The sequence below is a fragment of the Alligator sinensis genome, unplaced genomic scaffold, assembly GCF_000455745.1.
Source record: "Alligator sinensis unplaced genomic scaffold, ASM45574v1 scaffold792_1, whole genome shotgun sequence".
Classification (NCBI taxonomy): domain Eukaryota; kingdom Metazoa; phylum Chordata; order Crocodylia; family Alligatoridae; genus Alligator; species Alligator sinensis.
In genome coordinates this window covers 455222-474101 of record NW_005842794.1, presented here as the reverse complement: position 1 = coordinate 474101, position 18880 = coordinate 455222, and the positions used below count along the sequence as shown (strand labels likewise).

The window sequence follows — 18880 nt, the reverse complement described above, 5'->3', positions numbered from 1 at the left end:
GAGAAGCACGATTAGTTGTAAGAAACTTTTCTATACAGTTGTTAAATGTGCATCTGGTGATAAAAGCTATAAAGAGATGAATCCATGGATATTTTCTTCATTTTTGGGAAATGAGAATGTTATTATTAATTGTAAACAAGTACAAAAGGAGAAAAGAATCTAGAAAACAAACAGCAGAATACATGCAAATGTAGAAATATTGCTTGACATAACTAAAACTGGCACATAAAGAAATAATAGCAATATCAATACATTATGTCAAAAAGTGCCAGAAATATGACAGACCCTCAGTACAATTACTGGTATAGAAACATTTTTCTTAAAACTTAGTTTAATGTAACTGCAAAACATGCCTTCTATTTATGCAGCCATTAAGTGCTCCAGGTTTATCAAAAGGAAAAAGATGGATTACTATTCCTTGGAACATTATATTAGACTCATTTCTGTACAAGGAAAACTGGATCAGTTCCACTAAAATGTAAGAAATAAAAAGAATGACAAATGAAAAGAAAAAATCTGTGGGGCAGGGGATGACAATTTCATGGATCACAATTAAAATAAATATCAAAGAGGGGTGGGTCTGTAACGATTCCAAGATGTCATTTATAATCACAAAATTATTCCAATATCTGCTACTTCACTCCAGTGAACCAATTAACATTGGGAGTACTATAGGGCATACCTGGAAAAATGTAGTTTCCATTGAAACTAAATGATAAATATGTCAGTGAAATACATGATGGTGGAGGAACAAGAGATCTTTACATATATTAAGAATTTTCTCTGGAGAAGGAAAAAGACAGACAGACTCCAGGTAATACAGTAGCTTACCTAGTATGGTCTCTCCCCTTCCTCTGCACCTTTCACCTTCCTCAATTACATTAGCACTTTTGTTCATCTGTTCTAACGTGCTTGCAGTATGGTGAAAGTGGTTAAGATGGTGATCACTGATGCACATAGAGTGCTTCAGAGACTGAAACTCCTGCTGTACAGATGTTTGCAAACACATCAGAGGGAAACAATACAAGAGCAGGACAGGGAAGGATGAGTACTGGGAAGAAGAGAATACAATTAGAGGGTGTCACAACCCAAGGGTGTGATTTTTGTTTTTGTGTGTGCTTTGGCACCACTGAATTATTTTCCCGCCAATTTGTAGCTTTCTTTGCAGTGTGCATTTCTTCTTTGCAGCACAGAAATGCACTTTGCAAAGAGTTCCCGCCATTTGTATTCTAATTCGAGCCCCATTATTGGCTTGCGTGAAATTATTCCTACGTGGCGGCTAGCGATTGGCTTGCTAGCCGTATAAAAAGCTTGAGTGGTTTCCGCCCAAGTTGGAGGACTCCACGAACACCAGGAGGAGGAGACTTCACGCTGTGTGAAGATCTCTAAGCGCTGCGGAGCCTATCGGACCCAGTGCATTTCAAGCAGGCAACAGAGGTCTGATCAGCCTCTAGCCTCTCCCTGTCGCCGTTCGCAATCCTCGACGTATCCCTCTCCCTGCGCGCAAAAGGACCCACGGAGCCTCAACAACTCCGTGGGAGAGACCCGAGCTTGTCGTAGTCCTCGAACGAGGATTTAATCGGAGCTGTGCCTGGGAAACTGTCCAGCCTACACCGCGACCATCTTCGGTGTAAGTAAACAATCTTGAATCAACCATTACGCATCCGTGCCTAATTCTAGCGTGTCGCCCGTTTTCTCCGACCCAGCGTGCCCGGGCTGCTGGCCACAGCCTGCGGCGCAAAAAAGGGCCCGGATCGCTCCCGGCCCGCACAGAGGGAACAAGAAATTACTCCTGAGGCTCAGTCTTCAATTACGTGCATAATACTTTGCCATTTAATAAAATGTGATTAAACAGGGAGACCTAGACAAGACTGTACAAAAAGATTATTTTCTTAGTTAACAACACAAAGGATTCTACAAGACAATTTTCCTTTCTAGATAGGTAAGACATTGACAGGCTGCATTTAACTTCAGTTTCAATATCTCTTCATTGGAGCTTCAGGCTGGTCTCCAGTTATAAGTGTTTTGCCCAAAAAGTCTTGGATGAGGAAGGCAAATCATACCCCAAACTGCCACAGCTGTGTCTAAATGTATAGAGTGTATAAATAGTTAAAATGAAAAAAACCCCTCTTCTGTGGGTATAAGCAGAACAACAGGAGGGCATGTCTATGCTGACAACATTTTTCTGATACAGACAAAGCCTGTTTTGTTCCACCAGTTCTCTTCTTGGACTCATCTTGGTTCCATTACCATTTTTTCTTCTTAGATTCTCTTTTGTCACCTGAATGAAATACATCTGTAGTTCACGGTCTGTGCCAAAACTGTTTTTCTCATTATATTTTCCTTATACTTTCCATAAGGCACCTGCTTCTGTTCAGTATTAAAAATCTTTCCAAGTCTAAATACTAAAAGTCCATTTCACTGGACTCTTCAGTTTAAGAATGCATTTTATGTACTATATGCACTCAGTCAAATTACTGAAAGTTCTTTTGCCATTTAAACTTTTCTAATTCCATCTGACTGCTGTGACAGCAATACAAAGGAATCACTGTACATCATCCTACTGATTTCAGCTACTGTCCAGCTCCCTTGGTTTCCAGAAACAGTGGTAGACACAGCAGCACCTCTCTTTCATGGGATGCTGTAGGCTAGTCTGAAATTCAAGAAATCTTTTTATCATTGCTTACTTTTCCCCCCAGAACCACACCTTCATTTGTTTGTGAACAAAAAATTTAGTTTCTTCTTTTCTCCATTAAATTTCTCATGCCTACAGACCTCAGCTGCAGTGTACAGTTGTTCTGCCATTGATATCTATTAGTTCTCTATGTCATTCAGTACGTAGAAGCTGCATTTTATCACAAGGGGCTGTTTCTCTGATACTCCCCATTTTTCCTTCTGTGGGTTACAGTTCCTACATCTTTTACAATAATATTTCTATCATCTTACTATATTATTCATAACTTCATTTTCATACTCAAGCTCCCAGGTTTCTGCTACTCTTGGATTACTTAGTCTCCCCTCTACAGAAGACTAAGCATAAAACAATGAACTTGCTGTTTCTATGGCTTTTCTTTTTTCCATTTACTATTCCCTGTTTCCACAGATAACCTGTTCCTTTCGGGGCTTGCTTACTCAAAACATTTGCACTTCTTTAATTTAAGTTGTAATTAAAACCAAAAGTTTGTGTAAACTCTTACTTCTGTTTAGATCAGGTTTTTGTTAGTTCAAGTACATTTGGAATAAGCTGCAATTAAACTGAAATAATCAGTGAAAATCTTATTTCAGCTTAAATCTTTTTTAAAAGATTTTAAAACCAGTGAATCTTCTGTATTTAGACTAAGTCTTAGCCTTTGCATATCACCCTGCTATACTTCCTATGATACAACATTGTCCCTTTCCCATCCCTGCTATACCTCCCTGCTCCTCTTCTTGAAATATTATGGAAATGTACACCAACTTGGCAAAATTTCACTCACCAAAAGGTGAGTACATTATCTTTTGGGCAGGGGAACAAAACAAAATAACCTAGCATCATGATAAATATGGATAAATAAGTTTAAGTCTAGGTCCAAAAAAATATATATCTAGGCATCTAAACTCTCATGGAGTCTGTGTTGATACATTTTCTAGACAACTTTGCAAGGCAGTTATATGGGGATAGGAAACACAGAAAAGTGCCTTTAACTATTAAATGAAGGAAGGAGGAGAAAGAGAGAGAGAGAGAGAGAGAGAGAGAGAGAGAGAGAGAGAGAGAGAAGGAAAAATGTTATTTAATGAACTAGCAATGAAAGGAAGAAGAGAGCTAAAGCAAGTTATATCTAGGAATTTCACAGAAGAACAACAGAGTAAAAAAAGCCCTCAAGCTTAAGTAGGGCGAGTGGTGAACACAATTACGAATATTAAAGATTAATATGTGAAAGGGAATGCAGTGATATTTTTCCTACCTAAGTGCATAAAGGAACTAGGTAACCAGGTATTGTTGAAAAGCATTATTTAACAAATCAGCAGATAGTTTTCCCAAGGTAAATATTACCATGTTGTTTACAGACACTGCTTCCATGACCTGGCAATAATGTCCTTAGCAAATGGAATTATAGAGCAGTGAATATTTTAAAAAATAATCTACCTACAGTTGAGTTAGTAATCCAGGCAGGAAGTCCTCAAGTAACAATGGGAGATTAAGCCCGCTCATTTTTAGTGCTGGTATAATTAAAAATAAGGTAGAACTGGGTTGGAAAAATATGACATTTTCATATTGTTTCATGTTTGACTTTAACCTATATTTTCTTTGCAGAAATGTGAATGTTTCCATATATCTGCAAATAAAGGCAAATAAAATGGAGTTTCTTCCAAAATGCTACACACCTTAGAGAGAAGAAATCTCAGGGTTTCCCTTCCTCTCCATTACTTGAGTTAATTTTCTCAATTTTTCAGGCTCATTAGGACTTGAGGAAAAATTTGTCAAATGTGCTTAACAGAAACTTAAGTTTTCAATTAAACTTTTTTTTCTCTTTTAATATTGGCTCTGTGGAAAATCTTGGCTTTTTATTTAATTTTTATGTATTTATTTATTTTTTTACATAAAAGCGAAAATAAACATTTGAACTCGAAACAAAAATATTTTGACTTGGATATGGTACTGAAGTGTTTTGTGGGAGCTATGTTTCAGTTGCCACATGTCCTCATTCCCTTTACTGGCTGGATTTCCCTGCTGGACTGCTTCTTCAAATGAATCATCATGGTTGTTGAATTCCATGATGTGCCGTCCTTTATGCAAGAGGAAACACCATTGTGTACCTTAAGAGATGTAAGCCAGCAAGGGAGCCTGTCCTATGATGGTGAAACAAGTAAGGAGTATCCAAACAATAAATTCCCATAAATAATGCTGTGCGGCATTATTTTTAAACCAATATATTTCATTAAGCCCATATTTGTTTGCTATTTGAATATTTCCTGAAAAATTATTTTTGTCCTGAGAAATTGTCTAACTCCTGTTTTCTAACAAGCTCTGGTACTTGGATACATATCTAAACAGGATACACTAGAAAAGAAATCCAATGTATCCATAGTTAATAGCAAAAAATGTCTCCCTAGTAAATAATTATTTCATATAGTAAAAACTCCAAAAATATTCACTTATTGAATACTGACACTCACAAAACAGCAAACCAGTTCCTCAGCTGGTATAAACTGATCTGCTCTCTGAAGTCAACAGAATTATATTGGTCTATATCAATCTACGGTCTAACCCAGATTGCTAGAAAAGAAAAAATTAAAAGTCATCAGCTTTCCTGCTATTATCAGTTTGATATCTCAGCATAGCTAGTGATCATACCCTCTATGACAGAGGTGGGCAATTATTTTGGTGGGAGGACCACTTAAGTTTTGGTGAGCTGTCAAGGGCTACCCCTGGTCACCATCCTGGGACTGGAAGTCCCACTCCCAACTCCTGACCTTTGCCATCAGAAATCCCTCCCTTTGCCCTTAGAAGTGCTCCTTTTGGGAGCAGAGTTTGCCATCTTGGAACTGGAAAAAACCCAAATATACTAACATTTATTTAAAAGAATATTTTTGTCGTCATTTATGTTCATTTTTGTAGTATATATAGAGGTGATTGCATAACAACTCAAAATAAAATCTTACTTTTGCATACGGTATGTGGAGTGTGATTGGGAGGTATGGGTGCCTCCTGCCCAGCGCACAGAACCTGCTGGCGGTTGCAGCAGCAGGGCCTCAGCGTGCCCATGGCCTGTAGCAGGCGTATCCCCCTGGAGGCACATGGCTCCAGTCAAGTCCCTGGAGCAGCACGTGGGGCCAGCCTGGTCAGCTCTGCACAGCTTATGTGCATCTCCTGGGACTCTGCCAGAGCCATGTGCTGCCAGGGGGAGCCATGCACAATAGACCAGCGGCCTGGTCCTGCTCCCTGCCACCACCTGCAGCTCCCAGAACTCAGCTGCGGCAGCAGGGAACAGGGCCAACCTGGCCTGGCTCCAACGTACCAGCCTCCTTGCTGTTCTCAGCCAAGTCCTGGGAGCTGCATGCGGTGGCAGGGAGTGGGGCCAGGGCACTGGCTCCATCATGCATGGTTCCCCACGCTGGTGCATGGCTCTAGCCTAGTCCCAGAAGCTGCATGTGAGCTGTGGGGAGCCCCACACGATGGAGCCAGGTGACCCTGCACTCCTGCTGGCCTGGGTCCTATGCTCCTGCTGGCCCATCCTGGCCCTGGGCCTGCACTACCCTCCTCAGGTACAGCTTCCCTCCTGCCTGCTGCCATTTCCCTACCTGCTCCCTGATGTGCTGCAGCAGGGAGAGGAGGAGGAAGCCTGTGGGGCTAAGCAGTTACCTGGGCAGCTGCAGCTGTGGCAGCACTCAGTCTGCCATCCTGCACTGAGTCCCGTCTGCTGGGCCGTGGAGGCGGCTCCTGCCTGTGCTGGTCCAGCCAGGCTGCACGGCTGTGCCTGCTGTGGGTGAACAAATCTGGGGGGAACATACCCCATCATGCCCTGCCAATGCATCACCTATGATTGGATGCTTCCCTTGCTCCACACACCACAACCCACTAGGGGGCTGTGGGTTGGGATTGAGGGGCACTGGTATATTAAGGCTGCTCCCCACCACAAAGCAGAGAGGAGTGAATTGGGGGGTGGGGGGGAAGGACAGCTGCAGCTGGACCCATGTCCTGGTGAGTGAAGGGGGCAGGGGGAGCTCTACTTTTTCATGATAAAAACCCATAAAATTAAATGTCACAATATATAAGTATTTAGAATTTATTTTACTATAATGACTGAGGCACTGGGATGCTTTCATATCACTTTAAAATTGTAAATATATCAATAAAGCATTGCATTGAACTGATACCTATATAGGTATTTCATTCTAATTGCAGAAAAATGTAGATTTTGGGGTTTTAATAAGAGAATTTTGAATTTTTAAACAGAGAAAACCAGTATCCCTGATAAACTTGCCTTATTGCATCTCCTACACTTTTATAAGTTACCTGTTTGCTACTTAACCATCATAACATGATCTTTTTCAAAGCTACTTTTCATTTAGGGAATTTGAAATCTTATGGATTTTTGCTAAAATTGAAAGAATGATTACCTTTGCCTAAATAATTCTGCAAAAATTTTGGGCAAAGTCTAAGAAATATTTAAAGCAAATTCATCTACAAATTACAATTATTTGACAGGTTACTTATAAATAGCTAGGTCTCAATAAAATTGACCTTCTTATTTAACCCAGCTTTGAGAGGTGTTTATCAATAAATGACTGCTAAGCATTCTGATATAATCTATTTTCCATTCAAGGTCTTCCTTCAATACTAGTTCTGTCCCTTTTCTTGTTTTTCTCTCCACAGAAATTTCCACTGTCCCTCAGATATTCATGTTTCACTTCCTAGAGTCATAAGGTGATAATCTCACCAAAATCAGTTAATTGATAGAGCATTCAATTTTTGCATCCTAATTCCTAGGCAAGATCATTTCAGATGATCCCAGCTGCAGTAGAGAAAGCACCAACACACATGCACTACTAACTGTATTCACGTATTCTTTAACTATAGAATGGGTAGCAAACTGGCTCAGGGGTCGCACTCAGAGGGTGGTGGTGAATGGGTCAGTGTCAACCTGGAAAGATGTGTGCAGTGGAGTCCTTCAGGGCTCAGTTCTGGGGCTGGTGCTGTTCAACATCTTCATCAGTGATCTGGATGAGGGGGTGGGAAGCACCCTGTCCAAATTTGCAGATGACACAAAAATTTGGGGTAAAGCTAACACCCTGGAGAGGAGGAACCAGATCCAGGCTGACCTCGACAGGTTGGGGAAGTGGGTGGAGAGCAACAGGATGCAATTCAATAAGGACAAGTGCAAGGTGCTACATCTAGGGAGAAAAAACTGCCATCATACCTATAGGCTGGGGGGCGACCTTCTCAGCACCACTGAAGCAGAATGAGATCTTGGAGTCACTGTTAACTCCAGGATGAACATGAGTTGATGTGATGAAGTAGTCGGCACAGTCAATCGCACCTTGTCGCGCATCTGTAGGTCAGGCCACAGCTGGAGTACTGTGTCCAGTTCTGGATGCCGCAGTTCAAGCGGGATGCGAACAACCTGGAGAGGGTCCAAAGAAGAGCCACCCAGCAGATTGGAGGCCTGCAGGGAAGGCCCTACAAGGTGAGGCTAAGGGACCTTAACCTCTTCAGCCTCTCCAAGAGAAGGCTGAGAGGAGACCTTGTGGTGGCGTACAAATTCATAAAGGGAGAGCAACATGGACTAGGCGATGATCTGTTTACCAGGGCACCCCCTGGAACAACAAGGAACAATGGCCACAAGCTACTGGAGAGTAGGTTTAGACTGGACATTAGAAAAAAAGTTCTTCACGGTCAGGGTTGCCAGGATTGGGAATGGGCTTCCAAGGGAGCTGGTGCTTGCTCCATCCTTGGGGGTCTTCAAGAGGAGACTGGACAGGCACCTGGCTTGGATTACATGATCCCAGGTTTGGTGACCCTTTTCTTGCCTGCTAGGGGCAGCGGGTTGGAGTAGATGGCCCACTGAGGTCCCTTCCAACCCTAGAATCTATGAAACTGTTTCAGATTAAGAATTTCAGCTTTTATTTGAAGAATTAAATTTCAAACTATGGTAACTGTTAAGCTCAGAAAGAAGAAAGCAAAAGAGAAAATCAAATTGACATCTTAAAAATATCACTAATTTTAAGCCTAAATCTGAATCTCAGGTGCATCTATACTGCTCCATTACAAGTCATCCTGAGAAGTGCTGCGCTAGTGCTAGGCACGCGACCTCCCAAACAGATTCAGATTTAGGCTTAAAATTAGTGATATTTTTAAAAATAAATTTGATTTTCTCTTTTGCTTTCTTATTTCTGAGCTTAACAATTACCAAAGCTTGTTCAAATAAAAGCTGAGATTCTTAAAACATCATAAGGCTGCAGGAACTATACAGAAATTGAGAGTCTCGAAATAAAATCACAACAGCTTAAAGTCTTGGCACTCAGAACTTATGATGGGAGTGGGCGCAAGCTAAGATGCAACAATGAGTAACAAACAATGCAAGGAGAGTGAAAGACAACTGTATCAACAACTGGACAACTTACTTGCATGCCTTAACTTTACTGCTCAGGATAGCAAGATGATATCAACTGTACATCCTGTATAGCAGGATGATATCAACTACCTTAACTGTACTGCCCAGGATAGCAGGATGCTATCAACTGTACTGCCCAACTTTCTGTGTGTGTGTGTGTGTGTGTGTGTGTGTGTGTGTGTGTGTGTGTGTGTGAAAAACAAAACCACTCCCCCCCGCCCAAAAAAAATCTACACATGCCAAGTCTTTCTGTTGACCTCCTACTGCACATGTAAGGTAGGTATTTGGTAACATGTAATACAGATTGTTATACAGGGAAGTTATATGTGATGCAACATTAAAGGTTTTCGATAGGCACTATGTATAAGTGGTTAAACATTTTACCAACATGACATAATCCTATGCTTAGTCATGTATTTGTTAATGGTGTGGGTGACAGATGTAGCATTAATTACATGTTGAATAAATCATTCTCTTATTACACTCCTATTGTCAACATCCTCATCTTCCTAGGCATCAGCCCATCCTGTAAGCAGCTTAAACACCAAACTTCTTTTTGTCCTTGCCTCTTGTCTCACCAAAACGGATGGCTGATCACACTCTCTTACAGCCCTCACCATCTGGAACCCACCTCCATATATTTTTTCAAATCCTTTCCTTTCCATATGGCCCATCATCCACAATATAACAATCAAATTCTGTATTTCTTAAGCTTCTCAGTTCTTCTATTTCCAATCAGGGTTCTTTAATGATGGCTACTATATAATTTACTGCTACTGCCCAAAAGAAGAGATTTAAATGTTATCACAGTTTGCGACCAATCCTTGACAAGTCACTTAGTGAAGAGCTGTCCAACTTCTGAGTAGCTGTAGGTCACAGGTTGCATAGAATCATAGAAAATTAGAGCTGGAAGGGACCTCAGGAGGTCATCTAGTCCAACCTCCTGCTCCAAGCAGGACCATCTCCAACTATATAATCCCAGCCAAGGCTTTTTCTATCCGAGTCTTAAAAACCTCCAAGGATGGAGATTCCATAACCTCCCTGGGTAACCTGTTCCAATGCTTCACTACCATCCTAGTGAAAATTTGTTTTCCTAACACCTAACCTAAACTTCCCCTTGAGACCACTGCTTCTTGTTCCATCGTCTGCCATCAGTGACAACAGTTTAGCTCCATCCTTTTTGTAACAACCATTCAGGTAGTTGAAGGCTACTATTAAATCCCCTCTCACTCTTCCTTTCTCCAGACAAAATAAGTTGAGTTCCTTTAGCCTTCCCTCATAAATCATGTTCCCCACCCCTCTAACAATTTTCCTTGCCCTCCAATCTGTCTGTCTTTTCTGGGGGGAGGGGGGGGGGGGCAAACTGGACACAATGGGCACACCTACACATGTGCTTTACTGTGGAGTTGACTAATTAGCTCTGCAGTAAAGCATCACTGTCTATACATATGGCACTATTAGGCCACAGTAAACTAATTAACTCCACTGTAGGACAGTACTGCCTGACACAAGTACTATCACACTATCCTATAAGTACTAACTACAGCAGAGTTATTTAGTGTGCCACAACACACGTGTAGACGGTGACTGAGGCTGGCTGGGGCACTAACTAGTTCCGCATTGTTGCGCCCTTGTGCTTCAGTCAGCCCCTGCGCAGCACAGTGAGCTGGGGTAGAGCAGCTATGGGATGGCAGGCTGACCCCCAGGATCCCCTGCCAGCTGGGGCTGCTTCACCCTGGCTTCATATGGTGTGGTCCTGGGTGCATGTGCAAATGCTGCACCCAGGAGTAATAAACTCTGGTGCAAACTGCACCAGAGTTTGCTCAGGCACATTACTATCATGTGTAGATGTGCCCAGTACTCCAGATGTGGCCTTAGTGCCAGATAGAGGGGAGGAATCACTTCCCTCAATCTGCTTGCAATGCTCCTACTAATGCAGCCCATTATGTCATTAGCCTTCTTTGCAACAAGCACACACTGATGGCTCATATTCAACTTATTGTCACTGTCACCCCCAGGTCCTTTTATGCAGAGCTGCTGCTTGGCCAGTCAGTCCCCATCCTGTACCTGTGCACAGGATTGTTACATCTGAAGTGCAGGACTTTGCACTGCTCCTTGTTGAACCTCATGAGATTTCTTTTAGTCCAATCCTCCAATTTGTCTCTCTGACTCGTATCTCTATCCCTCCAGCATATCTACTACTCCCTCAACTTGGTGTCATCTGCAAACTTGCTGAGGGTGCACTCCATCCCATTTCCAGGTCGTTGATGAAGACATTGAACAAAAGCAGCCTCTGGACCAACCCCTGAGGCACTCTGCTTGAAACCAGCTGCCAGCTAGAAACCAAGCTATTGATTACTATCCTCTGAGCCCAACAATCCAGCCAGTTTTCTATCCACCTTACAGCCCATTCATCCAACCTGTACTTGGCTTAGCTTGCTTGCAAGAATATTGTGGGAGACCGTATCAAAAGCCTTGCTCAAGTCAAGGCCACTGATCATGTCCACTGATCTCCCTGCATCCACAGAACCAGTCATCTCATCATAGCTGTGCCACATGCTGCGCTGCATGGTCTCCTGCTGCATAGGGTCCCTAGGTACCCCTGGCTGCAGGCCATGCTGCCCGACCCTGACTTGCCTTGCCTCCATGGGCAGAGGCAGGCACTGAAACAGGAGGAAGGGAAGTCCCAAGTCTACCAGCAGCCAGTAGCCACAGGAATGCGATGCAGGGATCAGTGTTTGGACCAGGAGCCTGAGGGCCACAGATTAACCGCTCAAGGGCCTTGATGTAGTGGACCATTAGCTAGAAATGTAGTGGACTCTACTTGATAACTGTTGTTAAAGAGCTTGCCAAATTGTGAGATGTACTAGAAGAAACACTTGCATCCATTTCCCATTCAGGCAGCAGTTTTTAGGGACAGAACTAAATATATATTAATCTTGTGTATACTGGGGATTTTACAAACAAACAAACAAAAAAAATCCAAATCAGCACTATAATCAGTTCCAGTAAGAACCTTCCATAGACAAGGTTTCTATGGCTAAATATGCTTTTCTACAATAGTGAGCCACGTGCATACTCCTAGCCTGAGGTAAATGAAAGCTAAGTGGCTCACTCCTCACTGTGCTAGACACTGTGTAAAAGTATAACACAATGATGTTACCTATTTGAAAAAACCTTCCTCCCTTGAGTTATTCTCCACATGGGCAGTTACTAGAGCAGCTGACACTGTAAACCCTGTCCTTCTTTACCCAGCTGTAAACGTCTTCATATGCCCATGCCCTGAACCTGGCTCCTTCTTCCTGTGCAACATCTGACATCAGTCTCTTGTTTCTTGCCTTATACTGAACCTGCAGGTTCTTCAGGTATCATTTTTGTTATGTTTTTTACACAGGATATAGAATAATAGGATCCTGATCCAAGACCATAGCCCATAGTGGCTACTACAATTCAAAAATTATAATGACAACCTCAAACTTAAAAAAAAAAAAGGCAAGCCTGCCACTAGTACAGGTCAGGAAAGAACTAAGAAAAATGAAGATCTGACTTGAGGAACAGGGCGGAAATCATTAGAGAACAGCTCAGCCAACTCACCGAGTTGTGGCCTGGGGTTGCAGCATCTGCTATTATCATGGAGTGATCAGGCAACAGATGTAAATATCACTGATTGGATGTCAACAAAATCTGAAACTGCTGTCAGTTTCTAAAAATGAAGTGTGCAGAAGGCATGCACTTAGAACCCCAGGATGTATTGTGTCTTCTTGAGTGGCATTTGCCACAGAAAGTTCAGCATGAGTTGCCTACTGGATTAAGAACACAACTTCCTAAACCCTCCTGCTATAGAGAAACTAATTATGACTAAGGATGTCTGAAACTGTAGAAGAGCCACAAAATCTAAAATCCCCAGGACAGATCAAGTTTACAACTATGTTAAGTATCCTAAGTGCATGTATCATGTATTGATATGACAATACCAAGCATTTCTGGCAAGGAAATAAGCCAAACTAAAATTCACAATTGAAGATTTTACAGTTATGAAGCCAAAAAAATCACATATGTAACCTGAACAATTTCAGACCTATGGTAGGTTTAATGACTGACAGCAACATTTTCCACTGTCATAGCCAAGTGGAATCATTATTCAATGACCAGCAATGTTGACTGAAACAAAATGAATGCAAGCAGGTCTCAAACGAAAGTAACCTCAACATCCTTTGTAACTGACAATATAAAACTTTCAGCCAGGTAAGCAGAAGGTAAAAGAACCAAACCTCTCTATTGCCTGGATAGACTACTAAAAACAATTCAGTTCCCTGCTATGGACCAATTGGATCATAGGAGAAAGCAGGAATAGAAAGGACCTCGTAAAGGTCATTTAGTTCAGTCCGTGGTCAAGGCAGGATCATTGGACACAGGAGGAGGGGTGGATGTCGTATACTTAGACTTCAGGAAGGCCTTCGATACGGTATCCCACCCCATACTGGTGAACAAGTTAAGAGGCTGTGACTTGGATGACTACACAGTCCGGTGGGTGGCGAATTGGCTGGAGGGTCGCACCCAGAGAGTCGTGGTAGATGGGTCGGTTTCGACCTGGAAGGGTGTGGGAAGTGGGGTCCCACAGGGTTCGGTCCTTGGACCGATACTCTTTAATGTCTTCATCAGTGACTTGGACGAGGGAGTGAAATGTACTCTGTCCAAGTCTGCAGATGACACAAAGCTATGGGGAGATGTGGACACGCCGGAGGGCAGGGAACAGCTGCAAGCAGATCTGGACAGGTTGGACAAGTGGGCAGAAAACAACAGAATGCAGTTCAACAAGGAGAAATGCAAAGTGCTGCACCTAGGGAGGAAAAATGTCCAGCACACCTACAGCCTAGGGAATGACCTGCTGGGTGGCACAGAAGTGGAAAGAGATCTTGGAGTCCTAGTGGACTCCAAGATGAACATGAGTCGGCAGTGTGACGAAGCCATCAAAAAAAGCCAATGGCACTTTATCGTGCATCAGCAGATGCATGACGAATAGGTCCAAGGAGGTGATACTTCCCCTCTATTGGGCGCTGGTCAGACCGCAGTTGGAGTAAGGTTGAGAGGCGACCTTGTGGCTGCCTATAAGTTCATCATGGGGGCACAGAAGGGAATTGGTGAGTATTTATTCACCAAGGCGCCCCCGGGGGTTACAAGAAATAATGGCCACAAGCTAGCAGAGAGCAGATTTAGATTGGACATTAGGAAGAACTTCTTCACAGTTAGAGTGGCCAGGGTCTGGAACGGGCTCTCAAGGGAGGTGGTGCTCTCCCCTACCCTGGGGGTCTTCAAGAGGAGGTTAGATGAGTATCTAGCTGGGGTCATCTAGACCCAGCATTCTTTCCTGCTTATGCAGGGGGTCAGACTTGATGATCTATTGAGGTCCCTTCCGACCCTAACATCTATGAATCTATGATCTATGAATTCTGGACTAAACCATCCCAGCCAAGTGCCTGTCTAGTCTGCTTTTGAAAATTTCCATGGGTGGAGATTTCTACAATTTCAGGTGGCCTGTTTCAATGCCTTACTACCTCATAGTCAGAAAGTTCTTCCTAATCCCCAACCTGGTTTCCTCTGCTGCAGCTCGAGGCTATAGCTTATAGTCTACACAGACGGGGACAGACAGTGAAGCGCCACCATGACAGTGGTGACCAAAGGGCTGGAGGCAGAGGATGATCATGGCAGCACTGAGGACTCTACACTGACAGAGACAAGACTATCTTCATCCTCTTTATCTCTTACCCTTCAAGTGCTTTTCTTCTAGAGACCGGACATTCCTAGTTCTTTCCGCTTTTCTTCATAAGTCACATTTCCCAGGCCTCTAATAATTTTTGTCACTTTCTGTTGGATTCCTTCCAAACCATCCACGTTTCTTAAAATATGGGGCTTAAAACTGGACACAGTACTCCAGGTGCCAAACACAGTCGAAAATAATGTCTTCTGATTTTCAAGTGACACTCCTTTTAATATAACCAAGTATGCGGTTGACTTCATGGAAAAAGAACACACATCTCACTCATAATCAGCTTATGGTCTACTGCAACACCCAGGTCCTTCTCTGCAGTACTGCAGCCTAGCCAGGCATTCCCCAGCCTATATTTGTACATGTAGGTATTCCATCCCAAGTGCAGCACTTTGCACTTGTCCTTGTTGAATCTCATCTGCTTGCTTTTAGACCATTTCTCCAATTTGTCCAGGTCCTCTGGATCCGTGTCATCAGTGCTCAGGTGCACAACAGATTTAAAATCACTTTTCTGCATGATGAGGATTTCATGCACATCAAGGACTAAAAGTATGTGGCACCAATCCTGGTTGGTAGAGTTACCTTTAAAAAAGAGCCCGAGGTCAACATGGTTCTGCCTCTCACTTGATCCATCAAGCTAGAATACTGCAAGACTCAGCTAAGATTATGATGTCACCAAAAAGCCACCCAATTGTTACATCTAGTCTATGTGCGTGACCTGAAATGTCTGACCTGAAATTGTCTCTCCAATGCAAGTCAACACAAGAGAGTAATAGAACTTGTAAACTCCTTCAGTTACTCTATATCCATAAGTTATGGGTTGGATAAGCATGCTGTATTACATGTTCAACTTGGAGGTGTGGTTAGGCACCTGAAGCTTGTGGATGAAGCCATACATCAAGGAGGTGGCCATGAAGCAGGCATACAAATATCTGAGGCTGAATTTACTTCTATAGATGAAACACTGGAAGAATGGAAACCAAGAGGTTCCTCAAGAGGTTTTAATGCACCTGGAGGCCTGAGTTATATTTCAAACACAAAACTGGCAATACACAGCTGGGTTATATTCACATACTTCAAGACAAGTCTGGAAGCCCTGGACAGAAAGATGAGGATGTCCTTTACAAAGTACTTCGTAAAGGATGTGTTTTAAAAAGATGGATTCTTTGACAGACTATAATATACCTTGTCAGACAGATGAAAGACCTGTTGAATCTTGAGAAATTTTGCAACAGTCAGGTGGGAGAATGGAGGAAATACTTTTTTTAATTAATGACTATTCTATTACATCATTCTGCTGTCAGAATCAATCAGGATTTTATGCCTCAAGTGTTAGAAACAGAAATGCTATAAGTAGTAGGACTTTCAGTGGAATGGCATAGGGCAACTCTGCAACAGATGGAGGAATGCCAGTTGAAGGCACTACATGGCAGTGGCGTTACTCTGCACTGAAGGCATTACTCTGCAGACCAAGTAAATCACCAGCACTCAACTGCCTGGCTGAAACATGGAAGACTTAGTGACAGTAAGGGCTGCATGTGCACCCTCCAGGACTAACTGAGACTAATAATGATAATGCATTCATCTTGAGAATATGCCTGATGTGCAGAATATGTAGCTTCACTGGTGACAGAGTCCGCATCTTAGAACTACACTGCAAGCTTCTCTCAGTGCAGAGAAACGCCCTTCTTTTGAAAGGTACAAGATGATGTGAGCTCCTTACCTGTATTTAAAGTATCCATGGTATGTACACTGGCTTTCTATTTTCCTCTAGGTACAAATCAGTGTTGGATGATGATGTTTAAAGCAACAGGAAGCTAGTTATCTGAAAGACCTTTGGTTCCCCTTGCAGCAATTTAGATTGCTCTTTTGGTTAGTTCCTAAGGCTGCACACTATGAAAACAGCACAGATTTCCAAGGTGAAGGTTCCAAATGTTAGAATTCACTCACTCTGTAAAACTTATTAAAGCTCTTCCTTGGTTACCTGTGATATGCAAATATTTTTGTTTTATTGGGATTTTTTTTTGTAAGCAAGTTATTTCCATACCCAAGTGTTGGGAAAAAAAGATGTCATTAAGTTAGCTTATAAGTCAGTTAAGGTGGTTAGTTTTCTTTTGTTTTTTGAGCTTTTGAGTTTTACATTTTCAAGGTTTTCTGTACAACGAGGCCTTGACATTTTAACTGTGGGTTGGCAACCCTGCAAACAGCATATCTAATCTAGTCTTAATCTTTGTAACTTAAGTACTTAGCTACTACTGCAATAAGCAATATAAAAACAATCTTTTAAATACACCATTTTTGCAAAAGTAATGCAAGATACAAATTCAGTTTAACTTTTTGCATGCAAGTTAAGAGCATACAGGGTTGCAAGATCAGTGACTATGATTTTTAAGTTGTAGTATCCACCTGTAGTTTTTTTTATAATTAGCTACTGATCCAGCAAATCCTTAGTCACAGTCTTAAATTTATTGCCATGAGATGCATGTTCATTATCACTTGAAGGAAGAGGTCTACTCCTAGTAAAGTTAAGCACAAGGGCACATGTGTATAGGCCTATAAAGTTTAGTTATTCTCAACAACAGCTCATTCGACCAATTACTGTGAATTAGCAAAATTCTCTTGTGTTCAGAGACAAAGTTCCTGAAGACATGAACAAGGGCCACCTCCCTCCCTCGCTGCCATGCTCAGTGCAGCTATATTTCAGCATTGGTCACTGTGTGAACCCTAAACTGTTTTTTTTTCAAGCTAAGCTTTTGGTCCCAGGACAAACAGCTTCATTGTACTCACAAATTCACTTCAATTCAAATGGAATCAGAACTTGTGGTAGAGGTGATATCTTTTATTAGACCAACTAGATTTTTGCAAAATCATTTCTTTAATGGCAAGCTTTTGGGCACAAGCACCTTTCTTCAGGCATAGGAGAAAAGATTGTAAAAGCTCTCCTGGGTAGAAATAAAAGTTCATATTTCACAGGAGAGCAGAAGGTGTGGCAAAATCTCCTATTTGGAACAGTTTGTTTTATACGCAGATAAGGCTCAGATAAAAGTTGGAATAGTCTGTTTACCTTGAAGTTATTTGGTCGTAAGCAGGATGCAGTCATATTTCCCTTTGGTTATGGTGTTTCATATTTCATAGAGAATTAAAAGATGGAATGAATTAAAGATTTTGTTTTGCAAAAATCTAGTGGGTCTAATAAGAGACATCACCTCTGCCACGAGTTTCGATTCCTTTTGCCTCTACACCAATATGGCTACAACCTGGATACCTTTGATTCCAATGCTAGTCATCTTCACTTTAAAAGTACTGATCTGCCTCTAGTATTTTTAATTTGAATTAACCCAGCCACTTCCTCCATGGGGCATCCCCAGACCATTTGTAACCCCAAGCTTGGTTGATCACGTTTCCTTTCCGGGATGGGGTCATGGGGCTCTGTACCATCCTCTTCCCAGAACCCCCCTGGCACCCCGGCTCGGGCAGCGGAGCTTTATTTTCACATTTTGACTCCCATGTCACTCCTATCCTGTTTTTTTCCCCTTTAGTTGTCCCCGCCCCAAAAAAACCTGTTAGTTGCATCTTTTACTCTTTGGCCCCACACAGTGGAGACCAGTTAACTGGATGGGCCCAGGTCCACCGGAAGATACAAACTGACAGGCTGGGGAGCTTGCCCAGAGGCCACCCGCTGCGAGGGGCACCCACGTGCGGCCCGAGCCTTTCCTCCCTGCACGGGGCAGTCTCCCGCGTGCCGGGCGCGAAGCCCCGGCCCGCCCACGCACCTGGCTGCGGGTGACGAGCACCTGGTAGAAGTCCTTGCTGGGGGCCGGCGCCTGCCCGCGCGCCTCGAACAGCTTGTCCGGCAGCAGCGACGCCATTTTGGGACGCCAGCGCGCGGTGGCTATGGCAACCAGGAAGGGGCGGGGCCCGTCAGAGGTCACCAGCGGCCCCGCCCCCTCTTAAAGGAGCCGGGCGCTATTCCCGTCGCGGCTCCGCGGGGGCTTCACCCCAGCCGCGCGCCCCGGCC

At 42.9% G+C, this 18880-nt stretch overlaps 1 protein-coding gene across 1 annotated transcript in view; it reads right to left on the bottom strand.

The window, feature by feature from the left end:
* Positions 1–18855, bottom strand: part of FBXO36 (F-box protein 36) — a 97240-nt gene extending 78385 nt beyond the window's left edge. The window contains exon 1 of the mRNA XM_006035068.2: positions 18636–18855. Coding sequence (XP_006035130.1) covers positions 18636–18731 — 96 coding nt within the window. The 5' untranslated portion in view covers positions 18732–18855. The remainder of the gene's footprint in view (positions 1–18635) is intronic.
* Positions 18856–18880: the final 25 nt, after the last annotated feature.